The sequence below is a fragment of the Panthera uncia genome (genome assembly GCF_023721935.1).
Source record: "Panthera uncia isolate 11264 chromosome B3 unlocalized genomic scaffold, Puncia_PCG_1.0 HiC_scaffold_2, whole genome shotgun sequence".
Taxonomy (NCBI): domain Eukaryota; kingdom Metazoa; phylum Chordata; class Mammalia; order Carnivora; family Felidae; genus Panthera; species Panthera uncia.
In genome coordinates, this window is record NW_026057583.1 from 6,498,287 (window position 1) to 6,514,568 (window position 16,282).

A 16,282-nucleotide genomic window follows, 5' to 3' on the forward strand; every position below is an offset into this window, starting at 1 on the left:
TTTTGGGACGTCTGAAGGAGGGTCTGGGCTGGGCCCTCTGGTCCCCCCCCCCGCCTTCGAGACGAGGGGGCGGGCAGGGGGAGGGCCAACCCCCCCCCCCCCCCCCCCCCCCCCCCAGAGCTTCAGCCAAGAGCTCTGTTCTGGGGCAGAAACTTCCTCCAGTCCGCTGGGCGCAGTCTGTTCGTCTGCTTTCCCCGGGTGGTGAGCACAACGCAGACGTTAGTTGATGGTGGTGAACACAGGGAGGCGGGGGCCTGCCCGGGTCGCCGGAGGCCGGACGTCTCACCGGCCGGCCGACCGACCAGCTGCACAGTCCTCTCGTCTTCTGTTTCCTGGGCCCGAACGCAGGACCCTCTCGGCGGGCTTTCGGGCCCGGGGGCGGAGCCAGACGGGGGCGGGGCCAGGGGCGGAAAAGGCGGGGCTCTAGCTCGAAGCTGAGCGAGGCCAAAGGCGGGACCGGGAGGAGGGAGGCGGGACTCCGAGCAGACGGGGCGGGGCCAGGGCGAAGGGGCGGGGCCAGGCGCGCGAGCCTCCTCACGCGCCCCGAGCCCGCCGGAATCTTCCCCGCCGAGGTGGCCTCGCCGGCCGGGGTCTGAGGAGCCGAGCGGCCCCTCCTCGGCGGCGTCCGCTCTCCCTCGGCTCCCGCCCGCCTCCCGGCTCCGACCCTCCGGAGCCCGCGTTCCTTTCCCGCGCGGCCGTCGTGAGGCGTGTGCCCGCGTTCCCGCGTGGGTCCCGGCGATGTCGGCGTGGGGCTCTTCGCCCGCGGTCCTGGGTCTCGCGTCCCGCCCGCTCCGCCTCCTCCTCCTGTTTCAGCTGGTCGCGGGGCGCTGGGGCCCGGCCGGCGCGGGGGGCGGCGCGCCTGGAGGTGAGCCTGGGCGTCGGGGGGGGAGGGCGGCCGGGGGTCGCGGGGCGGCTCGGGGCCGAAAGACGTTGTCGCAGAGCGCGGTTTTCTGCTGGGGCTTGAGTGCAGTTTCGGTTTAAATGGCCAGATGCGTTCACTTAAATGCCGAGAAGGCCACTTGGGGTTTTGTTCCCTGACCTGCATCACGGCGGACTGCGGGGTGCAGAGCGTACACCTCGGTACAACTTTCTCGGGGACGGATGCCATTGTTCCCCTCGGGCTCTCAGCCGGGCTTCGCACGTTGTGACTTTGTTCACGGCCGGTCTGCGGCTTGGCCCCAGGCGTTGAGATGTGGTCTTCGTCCCCTCGCCGCCGGCCTCCTCCCGCGCTCGTCCCGGCAGCTCGCACGAGGGTGGCAGGTGTCAGTTGTGGACGGCGGGGCGGCCGGCCCCCGCCGCCCCCACTCCCCCTGCACCCCGAGGTCTTCTTAGCCCCTTAGAGCGTCGTGCGTGTTCAGACCCTTTGGGCAGTAGAAACGGCAAAAGAAAATGCTTGCTCAGATTCCCAGTGCTTTGGCACGTTTCAGGGTCCTCCCAGTGTCTTCGGGAAAACTTCGACCGTCGATGCAGCACCTGTGATGTGGTCTAAACACAGGAAAGGTCAGAATGCCCTGGGGGAGGTGAACGCCGACGGTCACATCAGTGTTTCAGTTTTTAGGCGTTAGTTTCTTAGAAGAGACGTTACTCGGGTGTGGGGAGAGGCTTCTCTTGTCTCCAGCTTTTTAAGCTGATTTCCAGTTCTAGGAAGTAATGATCTGGAAGGTGAGAATTGTTTGCTGCAGGACGTACCGCCTCCCCAGACTGACGACAGAGAACGTGGAGGTGATTGAGACATTTGGAGAAACTCCGGGGCGGGGGCGCCTGCGGGGCTCAGGGCGTTAAGCGTCTGGCTCTTGGTTTCCGGTCAGTCACCGTCTCCCGTCTGTCGGTTCGGCCGCGTTGGGCGCTGCGCGGACAGTGCGGAGCCTGCTTGGGACTCTCTCTGTCTCTCTCTCTCCCTCTCGCTCTCTGCCCCTCCCCTGCTTGCCCAGGCTGTCCCTCCAAATAAATAAATAAACATTAAAAAAAAAATACAAAGATTTTGGAGCCAGACACACCTGGGCTCAAACTATGACCGGTGCATTGTTTGTTTTGGTTGGCTTCCTTTGCAGAAATGGGGATAATATCGCTTACCTCTGAGTCATCGTCAGAATTAAGTAATAATGTGTGAAATGCCAGGTGCTGTGCCTGACAGTTCCGGAAAATGGTGCTTCCCTGCATCTTTTGGTGCAAGTGGAACTTTTCCTGTTTTTTTTTTTTTTTTTTTTTTAATAATGTTTATTTATTTATTTATTTATTTTTCAACGTTTTTATTTATTTTTGGGACAGAGAGAGACAGAGCATGAACGGGGGAGGGGCAGAGAGAGAGGGAGACACAGAATCGGAAACAGGCTCCAGGCTCCGAGCCATCAGCCCAGAGCCTGACGCGGGGCTCGAACTCACGGACCGCGAGATCGTGACCTGGCTGAAGTCGGACGCCCAACCGACTGCGCCACCCAGGCGCCCCTGTTTATTTATTTTTAAGAGGCAGAGCTCGAGCAGGGGAGGGGCAGCGAGAGAGGGAGACACAGAACCCAAAGCAGGCCCCAGACTCTGAGCTGTCAGCACAGAGCCCCATGCGGGGCTGGAACCCAGGAAGCACGAGATCAGGACCTGAGCCGAAGTCCCCCGCTTAACCGGCTGGGCCGCCCAGGCGCCCCTTACCTGTTTTAATATAAACCATTGCAGCCAAGCATTAGCGAGGGCCAGTGGCTGTGCGTTCCTGCCTGCTATTCAGTGTTACCGTCAAACAATCAGGGCTGATCAGGTCCTCCTTTCTGCCCCCACGCTACTTAGCAAACGTCTCTTTTAAAATAGCTTTCACATAAGAGACTGTTAAAAACTGAGAACAAACTGAGGGTTGATGGGGGGTGGCAGGGAGGGCAGGGTGGGTGATGGGTATTGAGGAGGGCACCTTTTGGGATGAGCACTGGGTGTTGTATGGAAACCAATTTGACAGTAAATTTCATATATTAAAAAATAAAAAATAAAAAAAAATAAAAAAAAATAAAATAGCTTTCATGCGGTATCACTCTTATGTTCTCTTTTCCCTTTTCCCCACACGAGCTCCTTAAGAGCTGGGATCTTTCTTTTTCAGTTTTCATTCCAGTACAGTTGACGTACCATACGACATTAGCTTCAGATGCACAATAGAGCGATTCAAGAATTATGAACGTCAGTCGGTGCTCATGATAAGTATACCCTTCATCCCCTGCCCCTGTTTCACCTGTTCCCCCCACCTCCCTCCGGTCACCATCAGTTTGTTCTCTATAGTTAAGAGTGCGAACTGGGATCTTACCCTGTTTATCTTCGTGTCTCTAAGGGCTGGCTTATTGTAGGAGTCCCGTAAATGCTTGTGGATGAAAACGCAGCAGTAAAAATCTCTCTCTGGGTATTAGTTTACTCATGTGTAAGATGAGGGACCGTTAATGGCTCCCCAGCACTAGCTCTAACATTCCAAGACTCCGCGTGCTCTTAGTCAGTGATCATTTGTGGACACAGTGATATTAAGTGGATGACGGAATTGCACACTTGCTCCTAAAAGTTGATAGGATGTGTGTGTAACCGCCTTTGAATGTAGGGTGGCAGAAAGTACTATCTGGAGACCTGCCCACTAGCTTGCTGTTTCCTTGGGCAGATAACTTGACCTTGCTGATTTTTTATTTCTCCCTCTTTAAAATGAGAAGGTGGTAGTAGACGCGTATGTCCTTTCAGTCGTAATTAGTTTTACAATTACATTTTGTTGTTTTTATATTTATCTTAGAGTTTTAGTAGTCACTCTTTCTTATGGTTTTATGTGAGCCAGTCCTCGGGGAAAAAAAAAATGTCTTGTCTGCCAGCAGCCATACTTACATGGGTAATGGAAGATTGCAGAGTTTGAAAGTGGCTCAAGAGGCAATTTTGTCTATATTAAAGAATAATTGGTGGGGCGCCTGGCTGGCTCAGTCAGAAGAGCATGCAACTCTTGCTTTTGGGGTCATGAGTTCGAGCCCCCCATTTTGGGAGTAGAGATTACTAAAAATAAAAAAACTTAAAAAAAAAAAAAGAATAATTATGCATTAAGGTAATACAAGCCTTTTAAACTGACCTGACCATCGTCGGGACAATGATTTATGGAAAATAGTCATTAGTTATACTTCTTAGCTGTGTGACATTTTAAATGGTTGAAACTTTATTTTTAGTGTGCATGGTCACTGAGTTCTGTCATTAAGAGGGAACTAAAATAACTATTTAGTAGAAAATGAGAGCTAGGAAAGATTTTTTTTCTTCTTATCTGTAGTTATTTTCATTAATATTTTCAGAAGCTGACAGAAACACACAGAGTGGTTGTCATCTCTGCTTTTGTGATTACATCCAAAAGAGTCTCTAGGTGCCTCAGGTCGTTAGGCAAACTTTTCATACTGTTTATAATTAAAAATTATTTTGGTTTCCTTGCAAATACTGAACATGCTCTATGAGCTAGTGTGCGAACACCTGGAAGGTAGGGTTGTCTGTACATTTCCTGATGTAGCTGAGTTTATTAATGTAGTCTATCAATGTTGCTTTGAAAGGTTTTCGGTCATTTGTCAGAATGGGCTTTTTTCCACTTATAATCTACAAATTAGATCTAGCAGGTAATTTTTTATAATTAGGATATGGGTTTTTAGTATAGTAATTTTAGTTCAGAACATTTTTCTTCTAATAATATTATTCTTCTCCCTTAAGAATTGAAATTAATTTTTTTCAGATGTAATTTTAAATTTAATAGTAAGTAAGCATGTCTTGACAATATGAGTTGGTAAATATTGGAATAGTTTCTGAAAAAAAAAGCTTATAACTTGTTTGATTAGAAGTTTGCTCCCCAGAATAGGATAGGTATAGTTTTATAATGACAGTAGGATAGAAGAGGTTATTTTAATGATCCTTTTCTGTCTTTAACTAAAATTTTAATTTAAATGGTCAGTTTCCATTTTAGGGAAGCATGATCTTATCTCTCCTGTGTTTAATTCAGAAAATGTATACTCTTTTTTTCTTAAGTAGAATTATAAAGTCTTTTACCAGTAAAAATAGGAATTAAATATGAATATTTGAATTCTGACAAAAAGCATAGCGCGGACTTTTTTTTTGAGGAGTGTAATCTAATATGTTTTGACAGTTACATAAACAAACATTTGCACCAAAGTGTGGTAGGGGCTTTAGTAGAAACATGCCAGGCATAACAGTCTCAAAGGAAAGTGAGGTCAGGATTCTACAAAACATTCTCTCCACCTCTAGGTCTTAGCAGCCTGGCTCACCTCAAACAGATTTCTCTGTAGCCCTCTCAAATGCTGCTTTTTGCCCCATTTTTATATATGGTGGAGCCTGGAATGTGGGTATGCTAGTACTCTATTGCTACATCCACACCATTACCTCTTGTTTTTCTCACTTTTGAAAAGAGTATTCTTTTCTAGTAGGAGTTTACATGTTTTTTTTTTTTTTTCCTAAGGCATAGTATGGACTTTTTATTCTTTGAATCAGCATTGACTTATTTTAGAACCAGAACATATAACATAGAAAGTGTGAAAGTTTTTGAATTTGAAAATACAAATTTATACAACATAAAATCTCAAATACACATGAAATATTCAAGTGAACAGAATTAAAATGATAAATTGCAAATTTTCAAACCTCTTTGAAATTAGTACTTAATAGTTTTAACAATATTAGCCGAACTCTTAGTATTCTTTCCTTCTCCCTTCCTCCTCCTCCTCCTCCTCCTCCTCCTCCTCCTCCTCCTCCTCCTTCTTCTTCTTCTTCTTCTTCTTCTTCTTCTTCTGGTTTTTCTTGTTGTCATCCTCCTCCTCCTTCTTCCTCCTCCTTCCTCCTCCTCCCCCCTCCTCCCCTTCTCCTTTTATCTCTTCTTCTGTTTCTTCTCCTTCTTTTTCTCCTCCTTCTTCCCTTTCTCCTCCCCCTCCTCCTCCCTCTCCCCTCCTCCTCCTCCTCTTCCTTCTCTTCTTCTTTGTCTTCGTCTTCTTCCCTTTCTTCCCCTTCTTCTTTTTGTTTATTTAAAGTTCATGTCTATAGGATAAATCCAAAGCATGCTACAGTTCATTTTACATTTTGATTCCAAACAACCTTTTATATTATTTTATTTTTTAAATTTTATTTTTTAAAAATTTACATCCAAATTAGTTAGCATATAGTGCAGCAGTGATTTCAGGAATAGATTCCTTAATGCCCCTTCCCCATTTAGCCCATCCCCCCTCCCACACCCCCTCTAGTAACCCTCTGTTTGTTCTCCATATTTATGAGTCTCTTCTGTTTTGTCCCCTTCCCTGTTTTTATATTATTTTTTTCCCTTATGTTCATCTCTTTTGTATCTTAAAGTCCTCATGTGAGTGAAGTCATATGATATTTGTTTTTCTCTAATTTCACTTAGCATAATGCCCTCTAGTTCCATCCACGTAGTTGCAGATGGCAAGATTTCATTCTTTTTGATCGCCGAGTAATATTCCAGTGTGTGTGTGTGTGTGTGTGTGTGTGTGTGTGTGTGTGTGTACACACACACACACACACACCCCACATCTTTATCCATTCATCCATCAATGGACACTGGGCTCTTTCCATACTTTGGCTATTGTTGATAGTGCTGCTATAAACATTGGGGGGCATGTGTCCTTTTGAAACAGCACACCTGTATCCCTTGGATAAATACCTGGTCGTGCAGTTGCTGGGTCATAGGGTAGTTCTATTTTTAGTTTTTTGAGGAACCTCCATACTGTTTTCCAGAATGGCTGCACCAGCTTGCATTCCCAAGGAGTTTAACATGTTTAATGCAAAAAAAAAGAAATTGGAAAGTTTGCCCTCGTACACCAACACCTGCAAGTGCCAGCTAGTAACTGCTAACAATTTGGTATTAGTCCATTCATATTTTTCTCTATGCATGTGTGGTTCCCTTTGCTGTGCACAAGCTTTCAAGTATTGTGTAGTTCTATGTATTTTTGCTTATGTTAATTTTACTTTTGCTGTCAGATTCAGAAAATTATCACCAAGACCTGTGTCAGGGAGCTTACCACCAACATTTTCTTCTAGGAGTTTTGTGGTTTCAGATTAAAAAAAATTATTTTTAATGTTTATTTATTTTTGAGAGAGAGAGACAGAGCACGAATGGGAGAGGGGCAGAGAGGGAGGGAGACACAGAATCCGAAGCAGGCTCCAGACTCTGAGCTGTCAACACAGAGCCCGACGTGGGGCTCGAACCCACGAGCTGTGAGATCATAACCTGAGCCGAAGTTGGAGCCTTAACCAACTGAGCCACCTGGATGCCCCCCAATTTTTTTTCTTAACATTTATTTAAAATTTTTTTTAACATTTATTTATTTTTGAGAGAGAGACAGAATGTGAGCAGGGGAGGGGCAGAGAGAGAGAGGGAGACACAGAATCCAAAGCAGGCTCCAGGCTCTGAGCTGTGAGCACAGAGCGTGATGTGGGGCTGAAACCCACGAGCTGTGAGATCATGACCTGAGCCGAAGTCCAACACCCAACTGACTGAGCCACCCAGGCGCCCCATGGTTTTCAGCTTTTACGTTCAAGTCTTTAAACCATTTTGAGGTAGTTTTTGTGCATGGTATAAGGAAGTGGTCCAGTTTCATTCCTTTGCATCTAGTTGTCTAGTTTTCCCAACACCATTTATTTATTTATTTTTAGATGTTTATGTATTTTTTTAAATGAAATTTATTGTCAAGTTGGTTTCTATACAACACACAGTGCTTATCCCAACAGGTGCCCTCCTCAGTACCCATCACCCACACCCCCTCCCACCCCCCAGATGTTTATGTATTTTGAGAGAGAGAGAGAGAGAGAGAGAGAGCGAGCAAGCACATGCATGAACACAGGCATGGGAGAAGGGCAGAGACAGAGGGAGAAAGAAAATCTTAAGCAGGCTCTACGCTCTCTGTGTAGAGCCTGACATGGGGCTGGATCGCAAGAACCTGGGAGCATGACCTGAGTGGAAATCAAGAGTCAGACACTCAACAGACTGAGACACCCAGGTGCCCGTTACCAACATCATTTATTAGACTGTCCTTTCCTCCTTGTATATTCTTGGCTTTTTTGTCATAAATTAATTGACCATGTAAGCATGAGTTTATTTTTGAGCTCTTTATTCTGTTCCATTGATCTGTGTGTCTGTTTTTATGCCAATTCCATACTGTTTTAATTACTATAGATTTGTAATATAGTTTGAATCCAGGGAACATGATGACTCCAGCTTTGTTCTTCTTTCTCAAGGTTGCGTTGGCTATTCGGGTTTTTTTTTAATGTTTTTTTAGTATTATTTGTTCTATTTCTTTGAAAAATGCCATTAGAATTTTGATAGGGATTGTGTTGAATCTGCAGATTGTTTTGGGTAGTATAGACATTTTGACAATGTGTTCAATCCATGAGCATGGAATATCTTTCCATTTATTTCTATTGTCTTCAATTTCTTTAATATCGTGTAGTTTTCTTTTTTTTTTTAATTTTTTTTAACATTTATTTATTTTTGAGACAGAGAGAGACAGAGCATGAACGGGGGAGGGTCAGAGAGAGGGAGCACAGAATCCGAAACAGGCTCCAGGCTCTGAGCTGTCAGCATAGAGCCCGACGCGGGGCTCGAACTCACGGACCGCGAGATCGTGACCTCAGCCGAAGTCGGCCGCCTAACCAACTGAGCCACCCAGGCACCCCGTCAAGTAGTTTTCAATATGGGTGTTTCATCTCCTTGGTTAAATCTATTCCTGGGTATTTTATTCTTTTTGATGCAGTTGTAAATGAGACTTTTTAAAAAAATTCTCTTTCTGATAGTTTGCTGTTAGTATGTAGAAATGCAGCACATGTTTTTGTGTGTGTTGATTTTGTATCCTGCAGCTTAACTAAATCTAACTGATTTTAAATCTTAACTTTAACAGTTTTTTTGGTGGAGTCTTTATATATAACATCATGTCATCTGCAAATAGTGACAGTTTTACTTCTTCCTTACCAATGTGGATACCTTTTATTTCTTATTCTTTTTTTTTTTTTTTTTGAGAGACAGAGAGAGAGGGAGAGAGAGAGAGGGTGCAAATGAGTGAGGGGCAGAGAGTGAGGGAGAAGTGGGGCTCACCCGCATCAGGGCTTATGCTCACCCAGTGTGGGGCTTAAGCTCACCCAATGCAGGGCTCAAACTCATCCGATGTGGGGCTTGAACTCATAAACTGTGAGATCATATCCTGAGCCGAAGTTCAGTGCTTAACTGACTGAGCCACCTAGGCACCCATTATTTCTTATTCTTGCTTTATTGCTCTGGCTAGGACTTTCAATACTATGTTGAATAAAAGTGGTGAGAGTGGGCATCCTTGTCTTGTTTTTGATCTTAGGAAAAGCTTTCAGCTTTTCATTATTGAGTTTTGTGTTAGCTGTGGGCTTGTCATATATGGCCTTTATGATGTTGAGGTAGATTTTCTCAGTGTCCACTTTGTACGAGTTTTTATCATGAATGAACATTGAATTTTGTCAAGTGCTTTTCTGTATTCAGATGATCATGTGATTTTTATCCTTTAATTTGTTAATGTGGTATATCACGTTGACTAGATTGTGGATTTTTTTAAATTTATTTTGAGAGAGAGAGAGAGAGAGAGAGAAAGCACTAGTGGGGGAGGGTCAGAGAGAGAAGAGAGCGAGAATCCCAAGCAGGCTCTGCACCAACAGTGCAGAACCCGATGTGGGGCTGGAACCCATGAACAATGATATCATGACCTATGCTGAAGTCGGATGCTCAACCAACTGAGCCACCCAGGCACACTTACTGGATTGTGGGTTTTTAAAAACAGTTTATTTATTTATTTTGAGTGAGAGAGCATGAGCAGGGGAGAGGCAGAGAGAGAGAGAGAGAGAGAGAGAGAGAGAGAGAGAGAATCCCAAGCAGGCTCCACGCCATCAGCACAGAGCCTGATGGGGGTCAATCTTGAAAACCACTAGATCATGACCTGAACTGAAATCAAGAGCTTGGGTGCTTAACTGACTGAGCCACCCAGGCACCCCTGGTTTGTGGATTTTAAATTATCCTTGCACCCATGGAATAAATCCCACTTGATCATGTTGAGTGATCCTTTTAAGGTGTTAGTGATTCAGTTTGCTCACATATTTTGTTGAGGGTTATTGCATCTATGTTTATTAGGAATATTGGCCTGTAATTTTCCTTTCTATGGCATCCTTGTATGGTTTTGGTATTGGGGTAATACTGGCCTCATAGGATGAATTTGAAAGTGTTCCTTTTCCTTCTATTTTTTTTTTTTTTGAAGAGTTTGAGAACAATTGGTATTAATTCTTCTTTGAATATTTGGTAGAATTCACCAGTGAAGCCATCTGGTTCTGGGTTTTTCTTCTTTGGGAAGCTTTTAATTACTGATTCAGTCTCCTTACTAGTTATCAGTCAGCTCAGATTTTCTATTTCATCATGATTCAGTCTTGGTAAATTGTATGTTGGTAGGAATTTATCTATTCTAGGTTGTCCAATTTGTTGGCATATAACTGTTCACAACAGTCTTCTGTGATCCTTTGTATTTCTGTGGTATCATTTGTAACATCTCTTGTTTAATTCTGATTTTATTTATTTGGGTTCCCTTTTTTTTCTTGGTGAGTCTAGCTAAGTTTGTCAGTTTTATCTTACAGAGAATCAGCTCTTAGTTTCATTGGTCTTTGTTTTATTTTTTAGTCTATTTCATTTATTTCTTCTCTAAGCTTCATTATTGGGCTTTGTTCATCTTTTTCTAGCTCATTTTTTTTAATTTTTAATTTTTTATTATTTTTATTTTTTAGTTTAGAGAGAAAGAGCACAAATGGGAGAGGGGCAGAGGGAGAGAGAGAGAGAGAGAGAAAGAGAGAGAGAAAGAAGAGAGAGGGAGAATCTTAAACAGGTTCCATGCTCAGCATGGAGCCCAATGCAGGGCTTGATCCCACAACCCTGATTTCATGACCTGAGAGGAAGTCAAGAGTCTGATTGATGCTCAACTGCCTGAGCCAACTAGGCGCCCTGTCTAGCTCCTTGAAGTGTAAAGTTAGGTTGTTTTTTTTAGACTTTTCTTGTTTCTTGAGGTAGACATTTATAGCTATGAACTTCCCTTTTAAAACTGTTTTTGCTGCATCCCATAAATTTTGATATTTATATTTCCATTTTCATTTGTCTCAGGGTATTTTTTGATTTCTCTTTTGATTGCTTCTTTGACTCATTGGCTTTTTGGTAGCATGCTGTTTAATATCCGCATATCTGTGAATTTTCCAGTTTTACTCATGTAATTAATTTCTAGTTTCATGCTGTTGTATTGGTAAAGATGCTTGAGGTGATTTTAATCCTCTTAAATTTATTAAGACTTGATTTGTGGTCTACCATATGATCTATCCTGGAAAATGTTCCATGTGCATTTGAGAAGAATATGTATTCTATTGCTCTGGATGGAATGTTCTGTACATATCTAAGTCAATCTGAGCTAATGAATCCTTTAATGCTGATATTTTCTTGGTTTCTGTCTAGATGATGTATCCATTTATGTAAGTGGGATATTAAAATCTCTTACTATTATTGTGTTGCTATCTATTTCTCCATTTAGATCTGTTAATATTAGCTTTATATATTTAGGTCCCCAAAGTTGGGTGAATAAATATTAATAAATGTTACATCCTTTTTTGGATTGTACTCTTTATCATTATGTAACAATCGTATTTGATTGTTTTGTAGTTCCTCTCTGTTTTTGCTGTCTTCCTCTGTGGTTTGATGATTTTCTTTAGTGGTATATTATATTCCTTTCTCTTTACCATTTATATATTTATAATAGGTTTTTGCTTTGTGGTTACCATGAGGCTTACATAAAACAACTTATGTGTATAACAGTCTATTTTAAATTGATAACAACTTAAGTTTGATCCCATTCCAAAGCTCAATATTTTCACTCTTTCCCTGGCCCATGTTTTACATTTTGCAATTTTTTATGTTGGGTTTCCCTTAATTAGTTATTGTAAACATTGCTATTTTTACTATTTTTGTCTTGTAACTTTCATACTAGCTTTATAAGTAAATCCACTGTTTTTACTACATATTTATCTTTCCAGTGAGATTTATTCTTCCATATATTTTTTTGTTACTGATTAGTGCTCTTTCTTTTCAGCTTAAAGAGGTCCCTTTAACATTTCTTGTAAGGCTGATATAGTGGTCATGAACTTCTTTAGCTTTTGCTTGTCAGGAAAACTCTTTATCTCTCCTTTAATTCTGAATGATAAATCTCCTGGGTAGCATATTCTTGGTTGGAAATTTTTCCCTTTCAGCACTTGGAATATATCATGCCATTCCCTTCTGGCCTGCAAAGTTTCTGCTGAAAAATCTGCTAGAGCTTGTTTGGGACTCTCTGGGCTTCCTGGATTGGGATGTCTGTTTCCTTCCCCAGGTTAGGGGAGTTTAGAGCCACTGTTTTTTTATTTTTCAGTAGGCTTCATGCCAGTGGGGAGCCCAACATGGGGCTTGAACTCACGACCCTGAGGTCAAGACCTGAGCCAAGATCGAGAGTTGGACACTTAACTGAATGAGCCACCCAGGTGCCCCAGCAGCCTGTTATATTTTTAATAGCTTCCAGTAGGTGAAGATGTGCCCAAGACCTGTCAGCATACCTAAGGGGAGGATCTTAGTACCTACATTCAGAGTGTTTGGTAGCCAGACCCTCAGGTAGCAGAATTTAATTTAATTTAATTTAACTTAACTTAATTTAATTTAATATTTAACTAATTTGTTTATTCAGTTATTTAAAGTAAGCTATATGCCCATTGTGGGGTTTGAACTCATGATCAAGAGTCACATGCTCTACCAATTGAGCCAGCCAAGTGCCTCTCAGGTAGCAGCTTTTAAAAGCATGCTAATATATACAGTCCTGTGGGACCACAAGAGTTAGCCCCTTTAGCCAGGTGATCTGGCAGTATCCCCTGGGTGACAGTTGTAAAAACCAGGGCTCCGTATGAGTGTACCAGCTCTTTTGTGGGAGATGTTGGCCATCTGGAGCAAGGCAGAGGGAGAGAACCAAGATGTTGTACATAGCCAGTGTTCCTTAAGAGCATCCATAGTCCACTAGGTGTATGCTAAACCTGAAGCCTGTCTTTTACGGTAAAGCTCTGGGAGAGGCAAAGAGGCCTCCTTCACGGAAAGACTGGGGGAACATGTTGTCTTTCTGTCTGTCTGCTGTCTGGGCAGTGCCCTAGGGGTGGTGGTCTGCCAAGAACTGTCTCTTCCATTGCCATGGTCCCATGAGACCCAGGAATGCAACACTCTTCACCTCTTCCCTCGCCCAGAGCCATGTGATCATGGGGCATCCTCTGGGCAGCAGCTGCAAAAACTGGGCACCAGCTGTAAAAGGTCACCGGCCATGTGTAGAGCCTCCTTCCAGGAGATGAGACACTGGTCCTCTGGAGTGCAACAGAGGGAGAGAGCAAAGATAGTGCCTCCCCTCTGAGGTCTCTGGAAGAGTTCACAGTCAGCCCTTAGATGAGTGTTTAATGAGAAATCTGCCTCTCAGGCCATAGCCATGGTGGTTAGCTAGTAGGCCTCTTTCACAGGAAGACTAAGCTCACGGTTCTGTCGCCTCTTGCTATGGCTTGGGGGCGGTAGCTGTTTGAGAACTCTTTTTCAAGCGTTTACAGTCCTGCAGGACCCACCAGCACAAGCCCCACTGGCCACCAGAGCCAGGTGATGAACAGATGTCCCTTGTCAGTAGCTGCAAAAATCAGGGTTATCAGACAGGAGTATGAACTACTTTTTGGGTGGCACCAATTGTTACAGCCCCACGGGACCAGGAGAGCAGGCTCCACTGGCCTTTAGAGCCAGGCAGTCAAGAAGCGTCCCCTGGGTGGCAGCCACAGAGATGGGGAGACCAGATGCGTGCACGCACCAGGGTACTGTTGCTCTGCATCACGACAACAGGAGAGCTCAAAGATGGCCCCCGGCAGTCTGCATCCCTGGAGACTATTCCAGTAGCCTCCGGGTGCATGTGTTACATCAGATGCCTACCCATCAGAACAGTGCTTTAAGCCAGTGAGGCTCCTTCACTTTAAGTCTGGGCAATGGGCTGCCTCTGAGCTGCTCCCTGGACTGGGTAAGTCTGCTTGCACAGGCCCTGATGAGAGCTGTCTTCCAAATTGTTACAGTCCTGTGGGTCTCAGCGTGTGAGGCCTTTTGGTTTTCAGTTAGATGTTTGGGGGCTCATTTCTCAGTTGCAGGGTCTAAATGTTAAGGTGCTCGATGTGGGATTTGAATCCTTTACTCCTTGTGGGGAAGCTCTGGGTTTTGAGTTTTCTCCTGGTTATGGGTTGCTCTGCAGGGTTGGGGTTGATGGCAAGATCGTGTCCCAGGCTGTCTTGCCTTCTTGGATGTGGTTTTCTTCTCATTTGCCTTATGTATAGTCATAACTCAGCCAGCCTTTAGGTTTATTTAGGAAGAAATTGTCCCATATCCAGCTGTAGACTCAGTGTGTCTGTGGGAGGAGGTGAGTGCAGGATCTTCCTACATCACTATTGTGAACTGGAACCTCACAGTATGAACCCTTGATGTTTTTACTTCTCTTTATTTTACGATCAACAGTGTACAAATGGAATTGGGCAAGACTTTTTTTTTCTTAAGTCAGAGTCTCTTTTTTATGGGAGATAATCCTGTGCATTGTAAATTGTGAGGTGGCATTTCTGGCCTCTATCCACAAGATGCCTGTAGCACCCACCAAAAAAATGTCTCCAGATATAGTTAAATGTGCCTTAAGGGACAAAATTGTTCACCTCACCCCTACCCTTTGAGAATCACTGCTGTAAGTCTTGCAGACTATGGCTTCCCAAACAATGTGCACTGGAATCCCCTATGTCCACTGACTGATGAATGGATAAAGAAGATGTGATTATATACATATATATGTGTGTGTGTGTGTGTGTGTGTGTGTGTGTATAAACGTATATATATCTCCATAAAAAAGAGTGAAAGCTTGCCATTTGCAATGAAATGGATGGAACTAGAGTGTATTATTCTAAGTGAAATAAGTTAAAGACACACTATGTAATTTCACTCATGGAATTTAAGAAACAAAACAGGTGAACATAGGGGAAGAAACTAAAAATAGGGAAGCAAACCGTAAGAGACTCTAACAATAGAGAACAAACTGAGGGTTGAGGGAGAGAGATGGGTGGGGGATGGGCTAGGTGGGAGATGGGCAATAAGGAGGGCACTGTTGGGATGAGCACTGGGTGTTGTATGTAAGTGATGAATCACTAAGTTCTACTCCTGAAACCAATATTACACCATATATTAACTAACTAGAATTTAAATAAAAACTGAAACAAAAACAAACAAAAGAAGAGAGAATGCAGATGCTGGTTCGGTAGGTGGAGGCAGGCCCGAGATTCGCATCTCTAACGAGCACTCGGGCTGTGGGTGCTGCTGGTCAGATTTCCACACCAATTAGCAAGCTCGCCGATAGCTTTCCATCATCTCAATTGAGTGAATTTTCAAGAGGATCCGATGACAATAATTATGGAAATAGTGAATTTAGAGTAAACTATAGCCCAAACAACATGAGACCAATGGAAACCAAGAAAACAAGCACTATCCCTCCATCCTAACAAATAGCAGCTGCCTTCACTTTTCCCTGCTTCCTTCTAGCCCTCAATGTTCATTCACAATTAGAGAGCTCTGAGGAGGAGATTTGCAAGAATCAAATCAAGGTCATCTAGACTGTAGCAAACTGAGGCAACTCATATACCACCAGGTGCTATAATTTATAATACTGTAAACACACTAGCTCATAATACACATCTTTGCCTGTTGAGAGGTTTAGGGTGTCAAATTAAGACAGTGAACTCTGCATTTACCTGATCTGATGATGTTCAAACTTTCTTTTTTGTGTGAAAGTGTGTTCTCTCCTTGAGAACTATTGACTGGACCTAAATTTAACACTGTCTAAGGTCATTTTCTTACTGCAGGTTTTCCGAGAGTCAGGGAAATATGTTAAATTAGGTTTATTAAAGCTTACCAGTTACAGAGAAACTTTATCCTATAATTCTGTTATAAGAATCAATAGAAAATGTAATGAAATTCCTGGAGTGAAAAAAATCCTCTGCATTTCATCTGTAATCCTTAAAATAGTGATTGGTAAGCATACTTACTTGTCACATTGAGAATGTTGGATACAGCACACATTTCTTCTCATTTACAAAATGATTGATTATGTTCACTGCTTTATCTTGCTATTGCTTAAAATAACCCTCCTAGGACTGCTGTAAAGAGGTTTATTGTTTTGTTTTTTTTTAAAGG

General features: G+C 43.4%; 1 protein-coding gene and 1 long non-coding RNA gene across 6 annotated transcripts in view; both read left to right on the forward strand.

Annotated features, from left to right (window-relative positions):
- Window positions 1-401: 401 nt before the first annotated feature.
- Window positions 402-16,282, forward strand: part of CHRNA5 (cholinergic receptor nicotinic alpha 5 subunit) — a 59,423-nt gene continuing 43,542 nt past the window's right edge. For 4 of the 5 annotated variants that reach the window (XR_007454197.1, XR_007454196.1, XM_049614425.1 and 1 more), the window contains exon 1: window positions 402-865. Coding sequence is in view for 2 of the 5 variants with exons in the window: in XM_049614425.1 (XP_049470382.1) it covers window positions 739-865 (127 nt within the window). In the remaining 3 variants the exon portion in view is untranslated. Of the gene's footprint in view, window positions 866-3,062; window positions 3,154-16,282 lie in introns of those variants that run through there. The other variant, XM_049614427.1, reaches the window with a different exon arrangement.
- LOC125910864 (uncharacterized) lies at window positions 1,267-3,879 on the forward strand. The gene is made up of 2 exons (XR_007454198.1): window positions 1,267-1,500; window positions 3,077-3,879. It is a non-coding gene; the product is annotated as an uncharacterized LOC125910864 (long non-coding RNA).